Here is a 17,411-nt window from a genome sequence, read left to right on the forward strand (position 1 = left end):
TGGTAAAATAGTGAGGGCACTACCTTAATCGTCCCATCACAAAACCAGGCAGCTGCACACCCTAAGCACTCCAAGTTCCGCTTCGTAGCAAACAAGATGATGCGGTTGACGTCACCCTCGTCACTGTCGTGTAGTAGGAATGCTTCCTGCTTGAAATTCATCTGTATAATAAAACTCCATGAGTATGAACCATTTTCTCTAATATTTTTAGTAAACTTACCTTGAATTCAGGTGGGAGATGGATATCTTCTCTGCTGGGAGGAATATCATAAACAAAGATTGCACGTTGCCTCTGTCTTCTAACTGTACGTCGAAGCGTTGACGTAGATGGCAGCTGTGATGCAGTGCTATCCGTGATCTTTGCAGCCGCGTCCAGAAGAATCTACTGCTCTGGCGACCGTCCTCCAACTAAAAGGGAAGTAGAAGATTACTATCGAATACAATTTACCCCCACGACAAAACACACTAAAAATACTCATGTATTCTCACCTGCGCTCTCTTTCATTTCTGAACGAATTTTCAGACAGTTAACCTCGATTGGGTCTGGAGCATGATTGGGGTTATTTGTGACCTCAACAACGCGAAGCCTAGAGACATCAGTCATGATCTTTGCTTTGCAGGTCTCTCTTCTTCGACATACCCAGTAGATAATTTGCTCAGTCCTTCGGTTAGTAGTATATCAAAATCCTTCGCAAACCACCATCCCTCCGCCTCTTGCAGTCCCGATGATTTCCATAGCCACTGCGAAGATACACGCTTAGACCAAATATTTTATAGCATTCGGCATATGTACGAACATGTTCTCGGACCTAAAAGGATGTGGCTAACAAAGAGGTCTTCAAACCTTTGGCTTGCAAGCCTTGAAAAGCTAGTCTCGAACTTTCCGAAAAAAAATAAGCGAAATCAAAATAACAAAGGCACTTAAGTCAGCAGTGGGTCTAGGCAGTCGCATCATCACCAGAACGAAACGCCAGGGAAAAGCGGTAAAGATGACAGGGACCCAAGAGGAGGAAGAAAGGTGGTAAAGATAATAGGCGCCAAAGAAGTCTCCAAACTTCTGCTTATAGACCCTAGAAACCGGGCAAAGGGTTGTGAACTCTCCGAACAGAATACGACAAAAGAAAAAAAGCCTCCGACTTTTCTGAAACCCCAAAAGTACGCGGACAACAAGGTGGTGGTCGAACTTTTCTTGGAATGCTTCTGGACCTTACCATTTATGCATACATGTTCCATGTCCCCAAACCCCCGGTAAGCGGTAAGCCTTGAAAAATTTGTCCTGAACTTAAGCGGTAAAAATAAAAGGGACCGAACAATAAGGAAGAAAGGTGGTAGAGTTAATAGGCATCAAAGAAGGGAAGTCTCCAAACGTCTGCTTGTGGGTCCTAGAAACCGGACAAGGGATCGTGAACCCTCTAAACAAAATACGACAGAGCACCGAGAGAAGAAGAGCAAAAGAAAAAGTAACATCGAAGCATTATCTTCTACACAAACTTCTTCTATGACTTGACACACCCCCCCCCCTTTCCCACACACGCACACACACACGCACGCCGGTTTTCAACAAGTTGCCCTAGCGACGAATAGCCCTATGACGAACTGCCCTACGCGACGAATTGCCCTGCTACGAGTTGCCCTGTTACGAATTGCCTTTCGACAAACGGCCCGTAGCCCCAAACACAGTCCCAATGATAACAATAAGGTCTAGGACCTGAAAATGTCCCCTGATCGCTGTTGCTATTCGTCTGTTAACATTTTAATCGATGCAAGAGTACCGGGGCTTTCATTTATTCCTTGTTTAATAGCGTTGAATCGGTAAATTAGGTAGGATTCACGCTGTTCACGTTCGCGATTTGATTTAATTCCAGATTCTAGAAGCGTCACTGACAATTTATCAAACGAGTGTTCTGGGAGAGCGAGATGTTTGGATAGAGGCAGTGTCGGAAGATTTATGACGTGAGATTTTTTATTATTAAAGCGCAGTCTAAATGCCGTTCTAGTCTGCCCTATGTATTGTATTTGGCATACCGTACACTCGAATAAGTACACGATATTTGACGAGGCACATGTTAGGTGCCCTTTAATTTTAACCGAGAACTGCGAGTGCGTGCTGCTGGCCGTGTTTGTGGGCTGCATCTGCTTACAGATTAGACATTCTGGGTGCATGCAGGGCCTACATTCGTTACGTGGTGGCGATGAGTTTATCCGAGAGTTTACTAGCGTGTGTTTGAGGTTACGCGATCGTCTGTGGACTACCCCAAGGGCGGATGGAAACGCGCGTTTAAGGCGCTCGCTTTGTTCGAGAATGTTATAATGTCGTCTTAAGGTATTGTTTACATTAGGATGGTTCATGCTCTAAGGTAGATATAGATTTGTGCGTTGTGTGTCGCTTTGCGTGGGGCGCAGGCTGATAAGGTCTGCTCGGTTCAGTTGCTTGGCTTTTCTGATTGCATCGTCAATTATACGGGTTGGATACTTTTGTTTCTCTAGCACTGACTTTAAATTTTGGCTGCTCGCATCAAAATCTGTCTCTTTGGAACAAATTCGTTTGAATCGATGAGCTTGGCTATAGGGAATGCTGTTCTTGCAATGGTGTGAGCGGTCGCTTTGATAATGCAGGTATTGCTGTCGATATGTTGGCTTAAAGGGAAGCTACGGAGCTTCTCGGAAAAAATGAGTTAGAAGAAAATCCTAGTGTATTTTACCCCGTGAGCCCGAATACCCAAACCATTTGCTGCGTAAGTATTGTTAAACGCGAGAAAAACGCGAAAGACAGTCGCCGTTCGTGACGTCATCGACGGCTCTTTTGGCTGCCCAAGGCTAGGGAGGCGGGGCTTCAATCCTATTTTGAAATTGCTCGTATGGCTCTCCGGCGCGTCGCATTGAAATACAATTTTGATATTTCTTAATCTAAAGGCCAAATGAACGCAATTCAAGCGTTTTTTCTCAAATGTAGAAGTGCCCCATCTTCCCTACCTTCGTCTATTTTAACGTTGACGTCTAAGAAGTTTATTTCGGTTTGAGAGTAATAATGTGTGAAGCGGATGCTCGGATGAGCAGCGTTGTATCGACCTATGAAGCCCACCAGCTCCTCCTCAGTGTGCGACCAGACAATAAATATATCATCTATAAACCTGCATTATCAAAGCGACCACCCACACCATTGCAAGAACAGCATTCCCTATAGCCAAGCTCATCGTTTCAAACAAATTTGTTCCAAATAGACAGATTTTGATGCGAACAGCCAGAATTTAAAGTCAGCGCTAGAGAAACAAAAGTATCCACCCCGTATAATTGACGATGCACTCAGAAAAGCCAAGCAACTGAACCGAGCAGACTTTATCAGCCCGCGCCCCCACGCAAAGCGACACACAATGAAAAAATCTATATCTAACTTATAGCATGAACCATCCTAATGTAAACAATATCTAAAGACGACATTATAACATTCTCGAACAAAGCGAGCGCCTTAAACGCGCGTTTCGATCCACCTCTGGGGTAGTCCACAGACGATCGCGTAACCTCAAACACACGATAGTAAACTCTCGGATAAACTTATCGCCACCACCTAACGAATGTAGGCCTTGCATGCACCCAGGATGACTAATCTATAAACAGCTGCAGCACGCAAACACGACCAGCAGCACACACTCGCAGTTCTCCTTTAAAATTAAAGGGCACCTAACATGTGCCTCGTCAAATGTCGTGTACTTCTTCGAGTGTGCGGTATGCAAAATACAATACATAGGGCATACTAGAACGGCATAATCACAAATCTCACGCCATAAATCTTCCGACACTGCCTCTAACCAAACATCACGCTCTCCCAGAACACTCGTTTGATAAATAGTCAGTGACGATTCTAAAATCTGGATTTAAATCAAATCGCGAACGTGAACAGCGTGAATCCTACCTAATTTACCGATTCAACGCTATTAAACAAGGAATAAATGAAAGCCCCGGTACTCTGCATCGACTAAAATGCTAACAGACGAATAGCAACAGCGATCAGAGGACATTTTTAGGTCCCAGACCTTATTGTTAGCAGTGGTACTGTGTTTGTGGCCGGAACTGGACCATCAACTTCTCTCTTTCATTTCCAGGTTTTGATATTCATTCTCTTTTTTCTTCTTATTTTTAGGTTTAACATTGTTCCTTTCCAGGTCTAACTCGTGCATGCCCCACAAAACAACCCAAATAACCGTGCCATTTTTTGTTGTTTTTTTTTTTTGCTTTTTTTTTTGGAGACAGCAGTTTAGTTTGCGCGTGTGTCTTTCGTCTATTGTACGCTATCGCCAGGTCACCCCTGCCCGCCCGGACACAAAGTCCCCCTGCGGCCCCTCTCAAGAAGCTACAACCGTCATCCAACCGTCCCTGAAACTTGGCCCCGACCGACAAGCTTCTTCACCCGGATACGGACTGCCCTCGCTTCCCTCTCACGAAAGCTCCAACCGTCACCCCGCCGAAATTTGGACCCGACCGTAGCATTGTATAAACGTTTGCCCATCTGGAACTCCTCCTACGCTTTTTTGGGACCTCCAACCGTCATCCCGCCGTTTTTGTAACTTGGTCTCGACCGTGGCATTGTATAAATACCACCCGCGTTCATGTGCCCAAAGTTTTCGATTGATAGATTCGGAAGCTAGTAAACCCAAGGCATGCCAAGGGCCAGGCATTTTCAGAAATGCCATACTAGTAATTTCTACCTTTGCGTTTGGTATACCACGCGCTAAATCGCGTGGTTAGCTCAGCCGAACACGAGCAAGGAATGTTATTCCGTAGCACTCTGCGGAATGTCCATTATGCATACAATAGGCTCGACCGCCCCTGTTGAGGGAACGGAATCTATTAATGTTCCCCCAATCCTTTCGCAACGCTGTGTTGTGTATGGAACAGAGAGTAACGGAGATATCAGGTTGCCGACCCATTGCACTTCGGCTCGGAATACTGGAATACTTGGGTCTGGTGCGGCTGGTGACAGTACTTGGAAATTCGGACACCGCGTGCCGACCCTGATTCGCCCACCCTGGATACTGTGAAGATGTGCTACGGACTTATGGACAAGACACTTGGACATTTCTAAAGGATCTCCTTCCTTCCTCGGCTCTGCCCGCTTTTCTCCCAGCCGCGTTCTGTGGCTCCTCGCGCCCCGCTTGTCGGCTTTGGCGAAACAACCCTCCTCTCTTTTCATAATTTTCACTTCTGTCAGCTGTTACCCCCTACCCCCTCCCCCAATCCAACGATGACCGTTCGGCCCTTGGCTGTAACTCCAACGTTGGTTTTCCCTCTTTTGCAAGACTTCTCTCTCTGTCTCTCTCTCTCTCTCTCTCTGGAAAAGTTCTTCCTGACGAAGGCCGGACTCCGGTCGAAACGTCGAAGAACAAATCGTCCGTTGTTACTGTTTTCACTAAGGGGTTTTCTTCTCAGTTATATACATATATATATATCGGAATGCATCTACAACCGCGGTTACTTTCGCTATGCCGTCCATATACAGCACAGTGTATGGTTGTCCATTGCCATGAAAGGTGAACAACTCTGGTAGGTTTTACGTAGTTGTCTGGCTGAGAGTATCTCGTGTGACTTCCATTCAAGCTTACTCATGAGCTGTTCCGGTTGTATGTAGGTTAAGCGCCTCTGATTACGCTTCACGTTCTATTTGACGGTGGTATTTCATGGGCTATAATCGACACTTCTCTGTTTGGGGCCGCGACTGCACTTCCCTTGATAATACCGGGAACTTAGGCTAAAATCTTGGTTATGAAAGACACGGTATTCTTCGTGCTACCAATACAGATGAGAAGCTTTTGGCCCGTTGTGCAGTATTTCTGAATACGTCCAGCGCTCCATAGAACACTTTCACTAGATGTTCCATGGGTATTCTGGCTAGGTTGTATGTTTTGGTTCAACGGAAAACGATTCTGAATTATTGCTGTTTTCTGTTCTAAGAAGTCTGCCATAGGGTTCGATTTCTTAGTCTTTCGTCAGAGCTGCATTTGGCAGCACTTTTTTTTTCTTTTTTTTATAATACGCCTCGCCAGCTGTAATCTTCTGTTGCGCCTTCTTTCGCGCCGAGGTAAACGGTCGCAGAGCCACTGCGTGGGTGAGCGCTGCAGCTGCGACTTCAGCGCCGTCACTATGCTGCGATGCTGCCTTGTGCTCTTTCCAGGTTTCTATCGTGTAGTCTACAAGCAGTTCGGACATATGCGACAAATCTGTTCCTACGCCCCTTGCGCTGGGTCTACGAATGTGCTTCGGATACTAAAAAGATACTACTTGGATCCTAGCTGCCGCATTATAGTGGGTGGCGGCACGGCTCGGCGGGTTTGTTGGTTGCGTGGGCGGTGGCTGAATCGAAGCGGTCGCTTCGTGGCAGACTGAAGCGGTTAGCGTCTTTAAAATTGGTCGGGTGTTTTTGCGAGATCGCTGTAGGCTGTGCTACAGCGGGTGAGAACATTTGCTATAGTTGGGATGGCTTTGGTGTTGCAATAACTTTTTATACTTAGCTCATGCTTTTCTTTTCCGGCTTCCAGAAAAAAAAGCGCTGATAATTTTAGACCTATTCACTACTGAGTCAGAATCTTTAGTGCGCCGTGTCGTCGGCCTCTCTGGTTTGTGTTAGAATAAATCCGTGTCCGATTCGGCTTCGGAATCGCTGGAACAAACTTCCCTTGGCGGAGCTACCAAAAGACAGGCCCGTCCCCCACGGCGCGGCCATCCGCCCTTTCTTGTTGTCGCGCGCGCTGGCGAAAGAGACATAACAAGGTTACGACAATATTTAAGGAATGAAACTATCTGTATATTCACAAAACAAAGAATGACGAAGGACAAAAAAGAAATTAAAAGGAAAATTCAGACTTATGAGCACGAAAAAGAAACACTCAAAATCGTCTCTCATTTTACAGTCTCTGGTTTCTTTCCTAATGTGGCACACGGGACGTCTCCGGATTGGAGAGCATCTCATGGCCTCGGAGCTGAGGTGTACTGAACGTGGCGGTCGGGCTTGTTCAGGGTCAGCGCCTCGCCACCGTGACATGGACAGGCCATAATTCAAGTAGCAGCCATAGCCGTTAGTCGCGGCTCGTTGCTCAGCTTCGAATGCGTCCTCGTACTTGCGTGCCCGGATTCCTTTCACATACACTGTTCTTTTCTTCGCTGGCGTCTTCTTCGTCATCAAAGCATGACATTTGTAAAAACATTGCAGAATATTTGTCCATGTCCGCTCTCTAGATAAAAATAACTTACCAATATGCTTCTTTTTTTTTCTTCTAAAAGTAAATAAGGAGAAAAATGGTAGACCTGGGTTGAAGTAGGATGGTTCACGTCTAGTATTTTTCTATTTACATACGTCGGTGCTGCTCCCTGCTTCCCCCTGTCAAGAATGCTGGCTTGGCAGTTACACCGGTCGCCTTTTTTGTAGTCCTTGAAGCTACTAAAAACTGCCATGCAAACAAAGCTGGGTGTCAGGCAAACGGCTTCAGACCATCATAACAAAGCACGCGTAAAGGTCATTTCCTGCACATTCGCCTGACGGTGGCCGCTCTAAGCCGCATATTTTTTGTAAATTAAATGTAGTATCTTCCAACATTATTTTTCTAAGTATTTTTCAATAAGACCAAACGTTCGACAGTCATCGCGGGCTAAATATTAATGCGTGCTAAAATGAAAAAAAAAAAAAGATGCAAACATGTCTAGATCAATAACGGAAAGAAGGAGTGGAGGCTGCGTTTAGAGGTGATGGCGCCACCAGACGGCCCCACGAGAATAACAAGGGCATTTCCTGAACTTCAATCTACTTTTCAAAGCTGTATTTGGCCATGCTGTGAAGCATATTTCGATAAGCTTCTTACAAATAAGACTGAATTGAAACGCATTTCGACTAGGTGTCGGAGCCTCCAGATTTTTGAAGAATCTGGATTAGGGGCACAATGTCAACCTCCACTCGGAATCTTTATTTCAGGACGATGTAAACGTCGAGATAGCCAAAAAAGGGCGAGAGTTTGCTCTAACGGCGAAGCGGTTCGATTACAAGTCCTTCCAAAATGTCACCCTCCGACGTATTTTTCGACCGATGAGTGACCTTGGCCTTGGAAGCCTCGACGATGCAGAAGTGGCCAAGGTATGTGAGACTTCATGACTGCCCTACTGAAATCATATTGCATATACCCATACGGCCCATGCTCCACATAATTATACGAAAGACATATGTGGGGGAAAAATCTAAACTTTAAGTACGTAGTTTTATCAGCAGCCTCATATTTTCTAGTAGTTCAAGACAACCTTTCTTACCTTATGCACTTAATAGACACGTAAAACACAAAAACACAAAATATATTGTCGGTGCTGTGTTCCGTCTACTTATTTTAAATATTGCTAATCAGAAAATATTTAAACATAGGTGGAAGAAAACGATGCTTTTAATGTTATGTCTGACAGAAAAAGTACGGTAGACAACAATAACCAGATATAATTTGACCTGCTCAATTGCTGGGATAACGCCGACGGGTTTCGACCCGAGGACAATTGGCGACTCCCTTGCCGGGGGGAAGAACGAGAGGGAAAGGAATTTCTTAGCCTTTTTTGCCTTGTCCCCCAAAGGTCATCCTGGGGATATCCCACACCTCCTAGTGATAATTGCAAAATTGAACAGGGGAAGAAAATTGGAATAGAAGGGCGAAGGGTGTGGTCATACTTTCGGTTTGTAGATCCAAGGCTTGGTGGCGCAAGCTACCGCCCCATATAAAGGGTACAGTCATTAGCATCCATCCATCTATCCAACCTGTGGCTGCTTCATTGAAAAAGATGTTTGGGTCATGAGGTTCTTTTATGTATTGTTATTGAATGTAGGGTTCGTATTGTGTGTGTGTGTTTTTTTTTTTTTATTTTAATAGGGCAACGCCTATATTTTCCGAACTCATCAAATTTTATTGAAAATGAAGTTTGTTTATTGCGTTGTTGAAGCAATGATACTTTTTTAAATACCGATGTTTTTACTTGAGGTCTTCACAGGGCTTGTCTAACGAACCGCATGGGGTTGTGTCAGAGGAATCAAACTAGAAGACACACGGTAAAGGGGTATTCACACGAGGGAGAAATCCCGAGGATTTCTCCCCGCCACGCGCATCCCACGATGAAAACGTTAGGCTTTGCGATGTGCAAAAGCCTCGCGTTTTTATCTCGTGATGTGCGCGTGCCGGGAAGAAATCCCCGGCATTTCTCCCTCGTGTGAATACCCCTTAACCTGTGAAATAAAACATAATTATTTAAGCGTGTGAGATAAGTGTCGATATGCATTTTAATTCAAAATGCATGTCGACATGACATTTAGAACCGCTCAAAAGTCGGACATTTTATGTCATCTCCATGCTCCCGGTCTCTGATTTTCATTTCAAATGGAGGTGCTTACAGACACGCACACACACATATATATATGTATACAGTCAAACGCGTTTATAACGAACTGCAGGAAACGCTACGATCAGTTCGATATAGCAAGTAATTCGATATAGCAAATATCCTTTACAACGAACTTCCACGATGCGTTCATTGTAAGGCGAGAGCCTTTTCTTCCTTTCCCATCTCTTGGCTTCCACCCTGTAACAACGCGCTAATTTGTTTTTTGCATGTGTGCAGAGTTTGTTTTTTAAGATTATTTCCCCTTCTGAATCGCTTCACTTCGTGGGCAACCGTTTTGGGATGAAAAGCTTTTTTTTTTTATGTGTGCGTGCACAGTTTATTTTTTAGCTTTCCCCCTTCTGAATCGCTTCGTTTCGCTCAATTTTTTTCGCAACTTGAGCTTTTAATTTCTTTTGTGAGGGGGGGGGGGGGGGGGAGGGACCGGTTAGAACACGACTGTTTGCGCGTTTTCGGAAGCCTTCCCGGGGGGAAGAGTTCGATGTAGCCAATATGTTGTTCGTTATAAAAAGTGCTTTTTACATGCATTTTTATTTAAATTTTCAGTGAGTTAAATATCGACAATATTTCGCTGTACGTGTGATCATTGTTAACGGGTGTCACTGTGTATATGCATATATATATATATATATATATATATATATGCTCCTGCGCTAGAATGATAACAATCTTTGCCAAGCAGTTACGTTGTATGAACACCAAGATTTTTTTGGAGCGGAGAGGAAACCACTGATTAAGTGAAAAAATATAGTTCGATTTGTATAATAATAATAAATTTATGACGACACCTACCCCCTGTTTCGGAGAATACTGGACGTTATGGTAGTTTAGCTGCACACATTCAATTTTATTCGTATATTAATTTCCATTTTGTATTGCCTGTTAATCCACATGTCTAGCTTTACGAAAGCACTACGATGTTACTAATTGCAATCAATGGTTGCTCCCCTGAAATAAGCAAAAATCTCGAAGATCATATTATTCAGAATATTGCACCTGTATATGTTGTTCGCCTGCTGAGTGGGTGAAGATATATGCCAGCAGAAGGTTATACGCACATCTCCGTGTACTATTTTGTAATGTCATAGTCATTTATTTTGAACGATGAACATTTTAAAGAGCCTAAAGTCTGGAAAATTTTTCTATTGCACATTTACAATAAGGAAGCTTGATATAAGCATATTTACTCCTAGATCCAGAACATCAGCTCCACCATGTCTAGAGTGTACAGTTCGACCCTGGTCACCGTTGGTGGAAAGCAAAACTTATCTTTGGAGCCAGGTAAGTGCTTGGGCGCCCTGATGCCTCTGAGGATAGACTCGGTGAGCATTGTTGTGTAATCTTAAATAAGAATGGAAACTCGCTCGACATCTAAACTCACAAAATAAGATGACATTTCCTTTTAACAGGAGGAATACGAGAAATAACTGCAAGATATATGATATGCATGACTGGGTGGTATAACAATGTCAAGTGAAAGCTGCACTAGGCAAGGGGTTGGTTGATATTTCCCGAGAAGAGCGACCGCTTTTTATGGTGCGCAATAGTCTCTGCGGCGCTAAATGAGCTTTCGCACGGTGTTGAAGTGAGGTATACCCTTCTGCACTTGTCTGGAGTTACAAATCTCGCCACTACAGTTGGCTTTAGATTAACTTTTAACTAAAGTTTGTCTGTTATAATTGTGTATCCGTCCACTACAGTGTGGTGAAAGTGTTTAATTTTTACTTTGGTTTGGTTCGTCAAGTTTTATCGATGAGCCTGTTAAAAAATAATCAAAATTAAATCATTAATCGATTATTTGGTAGGTTAATTGATCAGTTGACCAGAACTATATAGTAAGACAATTAAAATACAAAATATTAGTTTTTATAATTAAACTGCCATCTGTATTTTTCGTCGACATTCTTTTGATTCAAAGCGTTGGGATTTGGATGTACGCTGATGTTCGCCAATGCACGATTGGCGTCCGATCACAGCGTCTTCCTCAAAAAGAGAGTGCAGCGGACCCTTTTCAAGAAGAGTTCTGGGCATGCGCGAGCTATTGACGCCCAGCGGGGCACACTCGAACTACAGCCGGTTGTTCCGGTGGTTGATCGGCTGAAGCGAAAAAAAGCTGCGAGTTTCCAAAGAGCGTCGTCGCGTCCACTGGGGTCAGGCGAACACGGCCGAGATTTACCTCGACCCGCCTAGACTCCGTAAGGACCTCTTTCCTTAGCCCCTTCATCGCGATCGTGCATTTTCTGTTTGTAATAGTTTTGCATGAAATGCGCTATGTGAGCAGAAGACGTGCCGAACTCCTCGTCGCCAGCAGGCCATCTGGGCCATGGTTGCTTGCACGCTTGCATCGCGGTCACCGCAATCTCACACCAAGAAAAAAGGCCTACCCTGGGTACTCAAAATGGCGTTTTAGAGACTTTGACTATCCTAAAGGGCAATTTACAAGCCTTCGGGAAAAGCGACGACCACAAATTGCTGCAATGAATATAGTTTTCAATGGAGGCTATTGAGCTGGCAGGTTATGACCGCTGAGCATCAAGCTGATATGTGATATCCCTTGGCTATTCGTTTCACTATAATGTTTAACCTTGATTCTGTTTGTTAATAATCTATCTACTGGCTGGTTTGTTCCAAAGTAACTCAGTCGGTTTATATAAGAAAGCTTCAAGAAAAATATTTTTAGGGCTAGACTAATGCACCTACTTTCACTAGCCTTATGATGCTTTTTTTTTTTTTGAGGCCGAGATAAGAAAACTTGTTTTCATTTTGAGAAAGCCGGTGCACTGCATAGGAATAATGACCCAGCTTTAGCGTGAAGTTATAGGTTAGACATGAGTACATTTTATTTGTAGCTGAAGGAGAGGTGTCACACTTAATTAAAAAGACAAGTTAAACAAAAAACAATATTTCTTGGAACTAATAAGCTGTGCATACTTTTTAACTCAGCTTTCAGTATTTTGGGCACATTTTACTTTATAGCCGTGAGTTCGTCTATAATGATTATATATTTTGTATTTTGGAAATGTTATCATTGAAACATTCCTACTTCCTCTTGCTTACTTGGAGCATGCAAAACACATTGGAGGTGAAAGAGAACCGCACTTGGGCGTCCATCATATGCCTTAGTTGTGACTTCATCTTTTTTTTTAGTTGAATTGTATTTCTCTCGCTTGGCTCGATCAGTATCTACTCCATGTACCTGTGGTGACGCAACCCTTTTACAGTGTAGCGTCACCACAGGGGACCTGTGCACTTGTGTGTTTGTGAGAGTCGTCACTAATCACTATAAGCCCTGAGCCCAGCGTGGGTTCAGACCGCCTGCTTGCCTGGCTCTGCTACATGTTTGATAAAATGTGGGCCCTGCCTTTTGAGCCAAGCCCGAGGTAGGCTTCCTTGAAGGACTCCCCGAGTTAGGGAATACATCGCCCAAGCCCGCGCTCCGCACGGATGGGTGTCCTGCGTTGGCTCGAACAGGACGATTCGCTCAGTTGCTTTTCTTCATTTCTCCTTTATTTTGACTTTCGTCTCCATCTCTCTTCTTAACCTCTCATCTTTTAGATGTAACATAAATGTTTGGAAATAAAGAAAAAATATATAGCCCATGGGTGTTGAAATCCACTAAAATGTTACATGGTGACACCAACTACATTATAGTATGAAAATATCTCGCTCCATGAAAATCCAACGGCACTGGCACGAATAGGCCTTGCATGTTTAGAACGACTGGATAAACAGCAGCCTCAGGTTTTTTGTTTTTTTTCTTCTTTTGAATAGACCGATCTCACCAGTCAGTTTCTCTAAACCGCCGCTGCCGCAGTGCATCGAGGGAACTTTAGTCTTCCTGCATCTCGCAGAACCCCGATGGAGCTTTTCCCTTGACGAGACGACATAAGCCATTTCGTGGACTGCCACCTGCCTTCTATACCCTCAGTGCAATCAAGTTCGGGCCTATACGTTTCACCATCAAGCTGAAAATATCTGCTACACTGGGAACGCCCTTTCGCCACCCTGCTTGCTCGTGGGGCTGTTCACGCGTCGATTTTTAGGTATCGATTCATGCGTTTTTGGTCTTTTATTCTTAACATTGCTATCGGATGTCGCAGAAGACCAAACGTCGAAGCTGTAGGCACTGTTGCGTACCGGACTGTCGCAAATCCTGAAGCCCCTGGCCTACAAAAGCAGGACACTGCTTTTGTAGGCCAGCAATATTTATATGTACTTGTAAAGTGAATAAAAACCTTATTATTATTTTTATTATTATTAGAAGGTCTGAAGCCCCGCAGGTTTCCGTCGAGGCCGCGAGAAATACAACGCCGTCGGAGACCAATGCACGTCGTAAACCTGTAAAATAAGCATTTCGATCACATTGCCTTACTAAAGATGGATTTCTAATGTGCTATTTGATTTAATATTTGCAACTAATGCGCTCGAAGCTCGGCGTTGTCTTTGGCAGCATTACTGCTCTCTGCTACGCGGACACATCTTGATCGAACGACGTTTTGTTGATGTGTGAGCGTAGTTACCAAAAACCTAAGTGAGCGTTTCATCCGCTTCGCCGTTTGCAGAGCGGGCTGTCGTTTGCGCCTTTATTTATGATCGTAGAGCTGCCCAAGATTGTTGCTCTATTCAAACCCGTGTCTATGCGGTTCTAACTTCCGTACCCGCTGCAAGAAAACAGGCTACTCAAAAAATAAAAGAGGTGCTTACCATACGGGAAAAGATTATCAATGAGGCGCTTAGCTGCGTTCTGTGTAAAAGAGAACAACATACTTGATCGACGAGAACGAGCATCAACTCGCGACGAGCAACTGCCTCCGACACCGTCCAAACTACTGCCAACTTGCACGAAAAGCACATTCTTCGGACACCATAATCGTATTCAGCTCGACGACAAGGGGACTGGAAAAAAGCTGATCACCAAAATGAGGTCAGCTATTCATGAAGAAAGAATTGACTTAGAAAAAAAGGGTGCGCGAGGGTGAAAAAGAGGGGGCCGCTTTTAGTTCCGCTTTTCTAGAAGAGGGAAGCTCGACGGGGGGAGTCTTTGCTTTTGTAATGTTGAGGCGCGGCAAACAACGTAAATAAAATAAGGACTGCCGTTTTCTACTTTCATTTATATTTGCCCGAAACATCAGGACGTTCAGTTCTGTTCTCTTAGTTCCCGTTTTGGGATGTCTCAATCTATCGAGGAAGGCATGCACCTACTAAAACTCCCTAAAGGTAGAATTATACCACCACACACGCATGCACATTGATATATTTAATGTCCGCTCCATTTTTAAAGCAGTCGGTCGTGTAGTGCGCGAAACATAACGCTCGGAGTTGGTAATTACGTAATCTCGAGAGGGTGCGCCGGCGGTGCTGCCGATATTAGCCGTCCCAGTGTTGCCTCCTTTGGCCATGGTGGCGCGGATGATCAACCAACGGTGGCGCTCTCGGTTACCCTGCCCAGCACCTATAAAATTATGGCGGCGTCAAGCATGCCTGGAACGCTTAGTGAGATCGGTCTATTAGGACGGCGAATGGCAACAATAGATGACTGTTGCTATCTATGGTTGCTGACACCTAAAGTACTAGTCGAGATAGCTGTCTCTGTCTCAGCAAACCCGGTATCTCGGTGTGAACACGGCAGCCCTCTCCCTTGGCTCGGCATGATTGCTCGACAGCTAGGACGGTGGGATCCTCATGCATTCTCTTAGATGCGTGGTGTATACACCGCTGGGACAGCAGCCTTAACCACTGTAAGTGCGTTGGCGTAAATGAATGGGGAATGTATTTTAGAGCGCAGCTTTTAGGCGCCCGTCTCCGGGTTTCACGGCGTCGCCGTCGGCGTCGGCGTAACCACGCTAAATTTAGCAAGACAATTAACGTCACGTGGCCTCAACACCAATTAAACTCCCCGCTAAATTTAGCGGGGAAATCGACGTCACATGATTTGGTGCCACGTCACCGAATAACAAATTTAGTTTCTCCGATAGATTTAGCGGGAAATTTGACGTCACGTAACGTCAGCATCAATTCAATTCCCCGTTAAATTTAGAGGAAAAATTGACGTCACGTAACCTGAACACCAATTCAGTTTGCCCGCTAAATTTAGCTTTAAAAATTACATCAGATTACTTTATGTCACGTCACCTATGAACAAACACAGTTTCTCCGCCAGATTTAGCGGAAACAATGACGACACGGCACCTCAACAGCAATTCAATTCCCACTAAATTTAGCAGGAAACTTGAAGTCACGTGACTTCAGCACCAATTACACTCCCCGCTAAGTTCAACTAGGAAAATGATGGCATACGACTTGGTGTCACGTCACGTATTAACAAATTCAGCTTTTCCGCTAGATTTAGCGGGAAATTCGAAGTCTCGTGACCTCAATAGCAATTTAATTCCCTGATAAATTTAGACAGAAAATTGACGTCACGTGACTTCTACACCAATTTAGTTTTCCCGCTACACTTAGCGGGAAAAATGGCATTACATGACTTTATGTCACGTCACCTATGAACACGTTCAGTTTCTTCGCTAGATTTAGCGAGAAAATGGACGTTACGTGACCTCAACAGCAATTCAATTATTTGCTAAATTTAGCGGGAAAATTCACGTCATGTGACAACACTAATTCAGTTTCCCTGCTAAATGTGGGGGAAAAATGACGTCACAAGACTTGGTGTCACGTCACCTATGAACAAATTCAGTTTCTCTGCTAAATGTAGCGGGAAAATTAACGTCACGTGCAGAGGAGGAGGGGAGAGGACGAGGAGAAAGAAAGGGGGAGGAGGAGGAGGAGAAAGCGAGGATGCGAAGCAGGCGAGGAAGGGAGGAGGACGAGGTGAGGACAGGATATGGAAGAGGAGGAGGGGTATACCTTCCCCTCTCCACCTCAAGAGCTCCACTCTAATTTCGCGCTACAGAGATTCGTAAACGTATTTACTTTTTTTTCTTTGTAAAGTATTGACGTTGACGAACACCGCCAACTTGCATTCTTTCAACTACCAAACCAGCAATGGTTGTGGTAAGGTGACGCGCATCCCAAATGTCCCAAGGTCCCTCTGTCACATTTCGATGACTGTTTTATGTGCTTGCAAGAATAAGACATTTAGAAGAAAAATATTGCAATTTATTGAAGATATATATTAAACATGTTTTTAATGAATCTGTATGATTTTAGTTTTATTTTAATATCACTGCAGTGTCAGAAGGCTAATTAAATGAAAAACTTTTTTTCATATTTTTGGCTTCGTAATTTATGGTTCCAGGTGCATCCGCAAAAAAACATAGGCATTGTTACCTGGTATCACTTCAAAAGTGTGGGCCTATACACCATAAACTAATTATATATTTGATGGTGATTATAGCGAAATGTAGCATGTCGCTATTTTAGCGGTTGCTGCTTGTGACTCGGGAGCCTGGAATCGCAGCTATTGCGACTTCAAGATGTAACAAGATTTCAGCTGCTCGTCAGACCATGTGCAGGCGGTAGAAATAAATCCTCAATCCCTTGTTGGGCGTGCTGGTTGGTTTCGACTATGAAACTTTCAGAATTATGTTTGTCTTGCGATGTCAAAATGTTGAAAATGTTTTTAGTGTCAAGTCAGTCTAAAAATCTCTCTTCGCTATATTCTTTCAAATTTTTCACCATGTTTTTCTCTATTGTAAATTAAAACTGCTGCGGGCCACACCTGAGCCCACCCTCGAGCGCAGCACCTCATGCGCAAAGCACCAGTAAAACTTCGCGAAAGAGAGAAGGCCAATCGTGTAATCAATGCCATCAGCCCGACAGTCTACAATACCACGTATGGTATGCAATAAACCAGTTATCAAAGTTAACCTGTCCTGACCACAACATTGCGGCAGCGTTGGGACCCAGTGTTGCCCACGACAAGAACAAGGGCTGAAATAAAAATGGTAGGAGACCAGTGAACATTACAGTATGTGCTTCCGTTATTTCTATTGCAGCCACTCTGTCAGCAATCCTTAAACAGACTATTTTCAAAAGTG

The 17,411-nt window shown here is 44.1% G+C and overlaps 1 protein-coding gene across 1 annotated transcript in view; it reads left to right on the plus strand.

Annotated features, from left to right (window-relative positions):
- The window catches only part of LOC8053342 (angiotensin-converting enzyme), a 66,318-nt gene that overhangs the window by 14,527 nt on the left and 34,380 nt on the right, over positions 1-17,411 (plus strand). Inside the window, exons 3-4 of the mRNA XM_040219384.1 lie at positions 7,958-8,116; positions 10,605-10,692. Coding sequence (XP_040075318.1) covers positions 7,958-8,116; positions 10,605-10,692 — 247 coding nt within the window. The remainder of the gene's footprint in view (positions 1-7,957; positions 8,117-10,604; positions 10,693-17,411) is intronic.

Source organism: Ixodes scapularis, unplaced genomic scaffold, assembly GCF_016920785.2.
Source record: "Ixodes scapularis isolate PalLabHiFi unplaced genomic scaffold, ASM1692078v2 PGA_scaffold0__279_contigs__length_252992795, whole genome shotgun sequence".
Taxonomy (NCBI): domain Eukaryota; kingdom Metazoa; phylum Arthropoda; class Arachnida; order Ixodida; family Ixodidae; genus Ixodes; species Ixodes scapularis.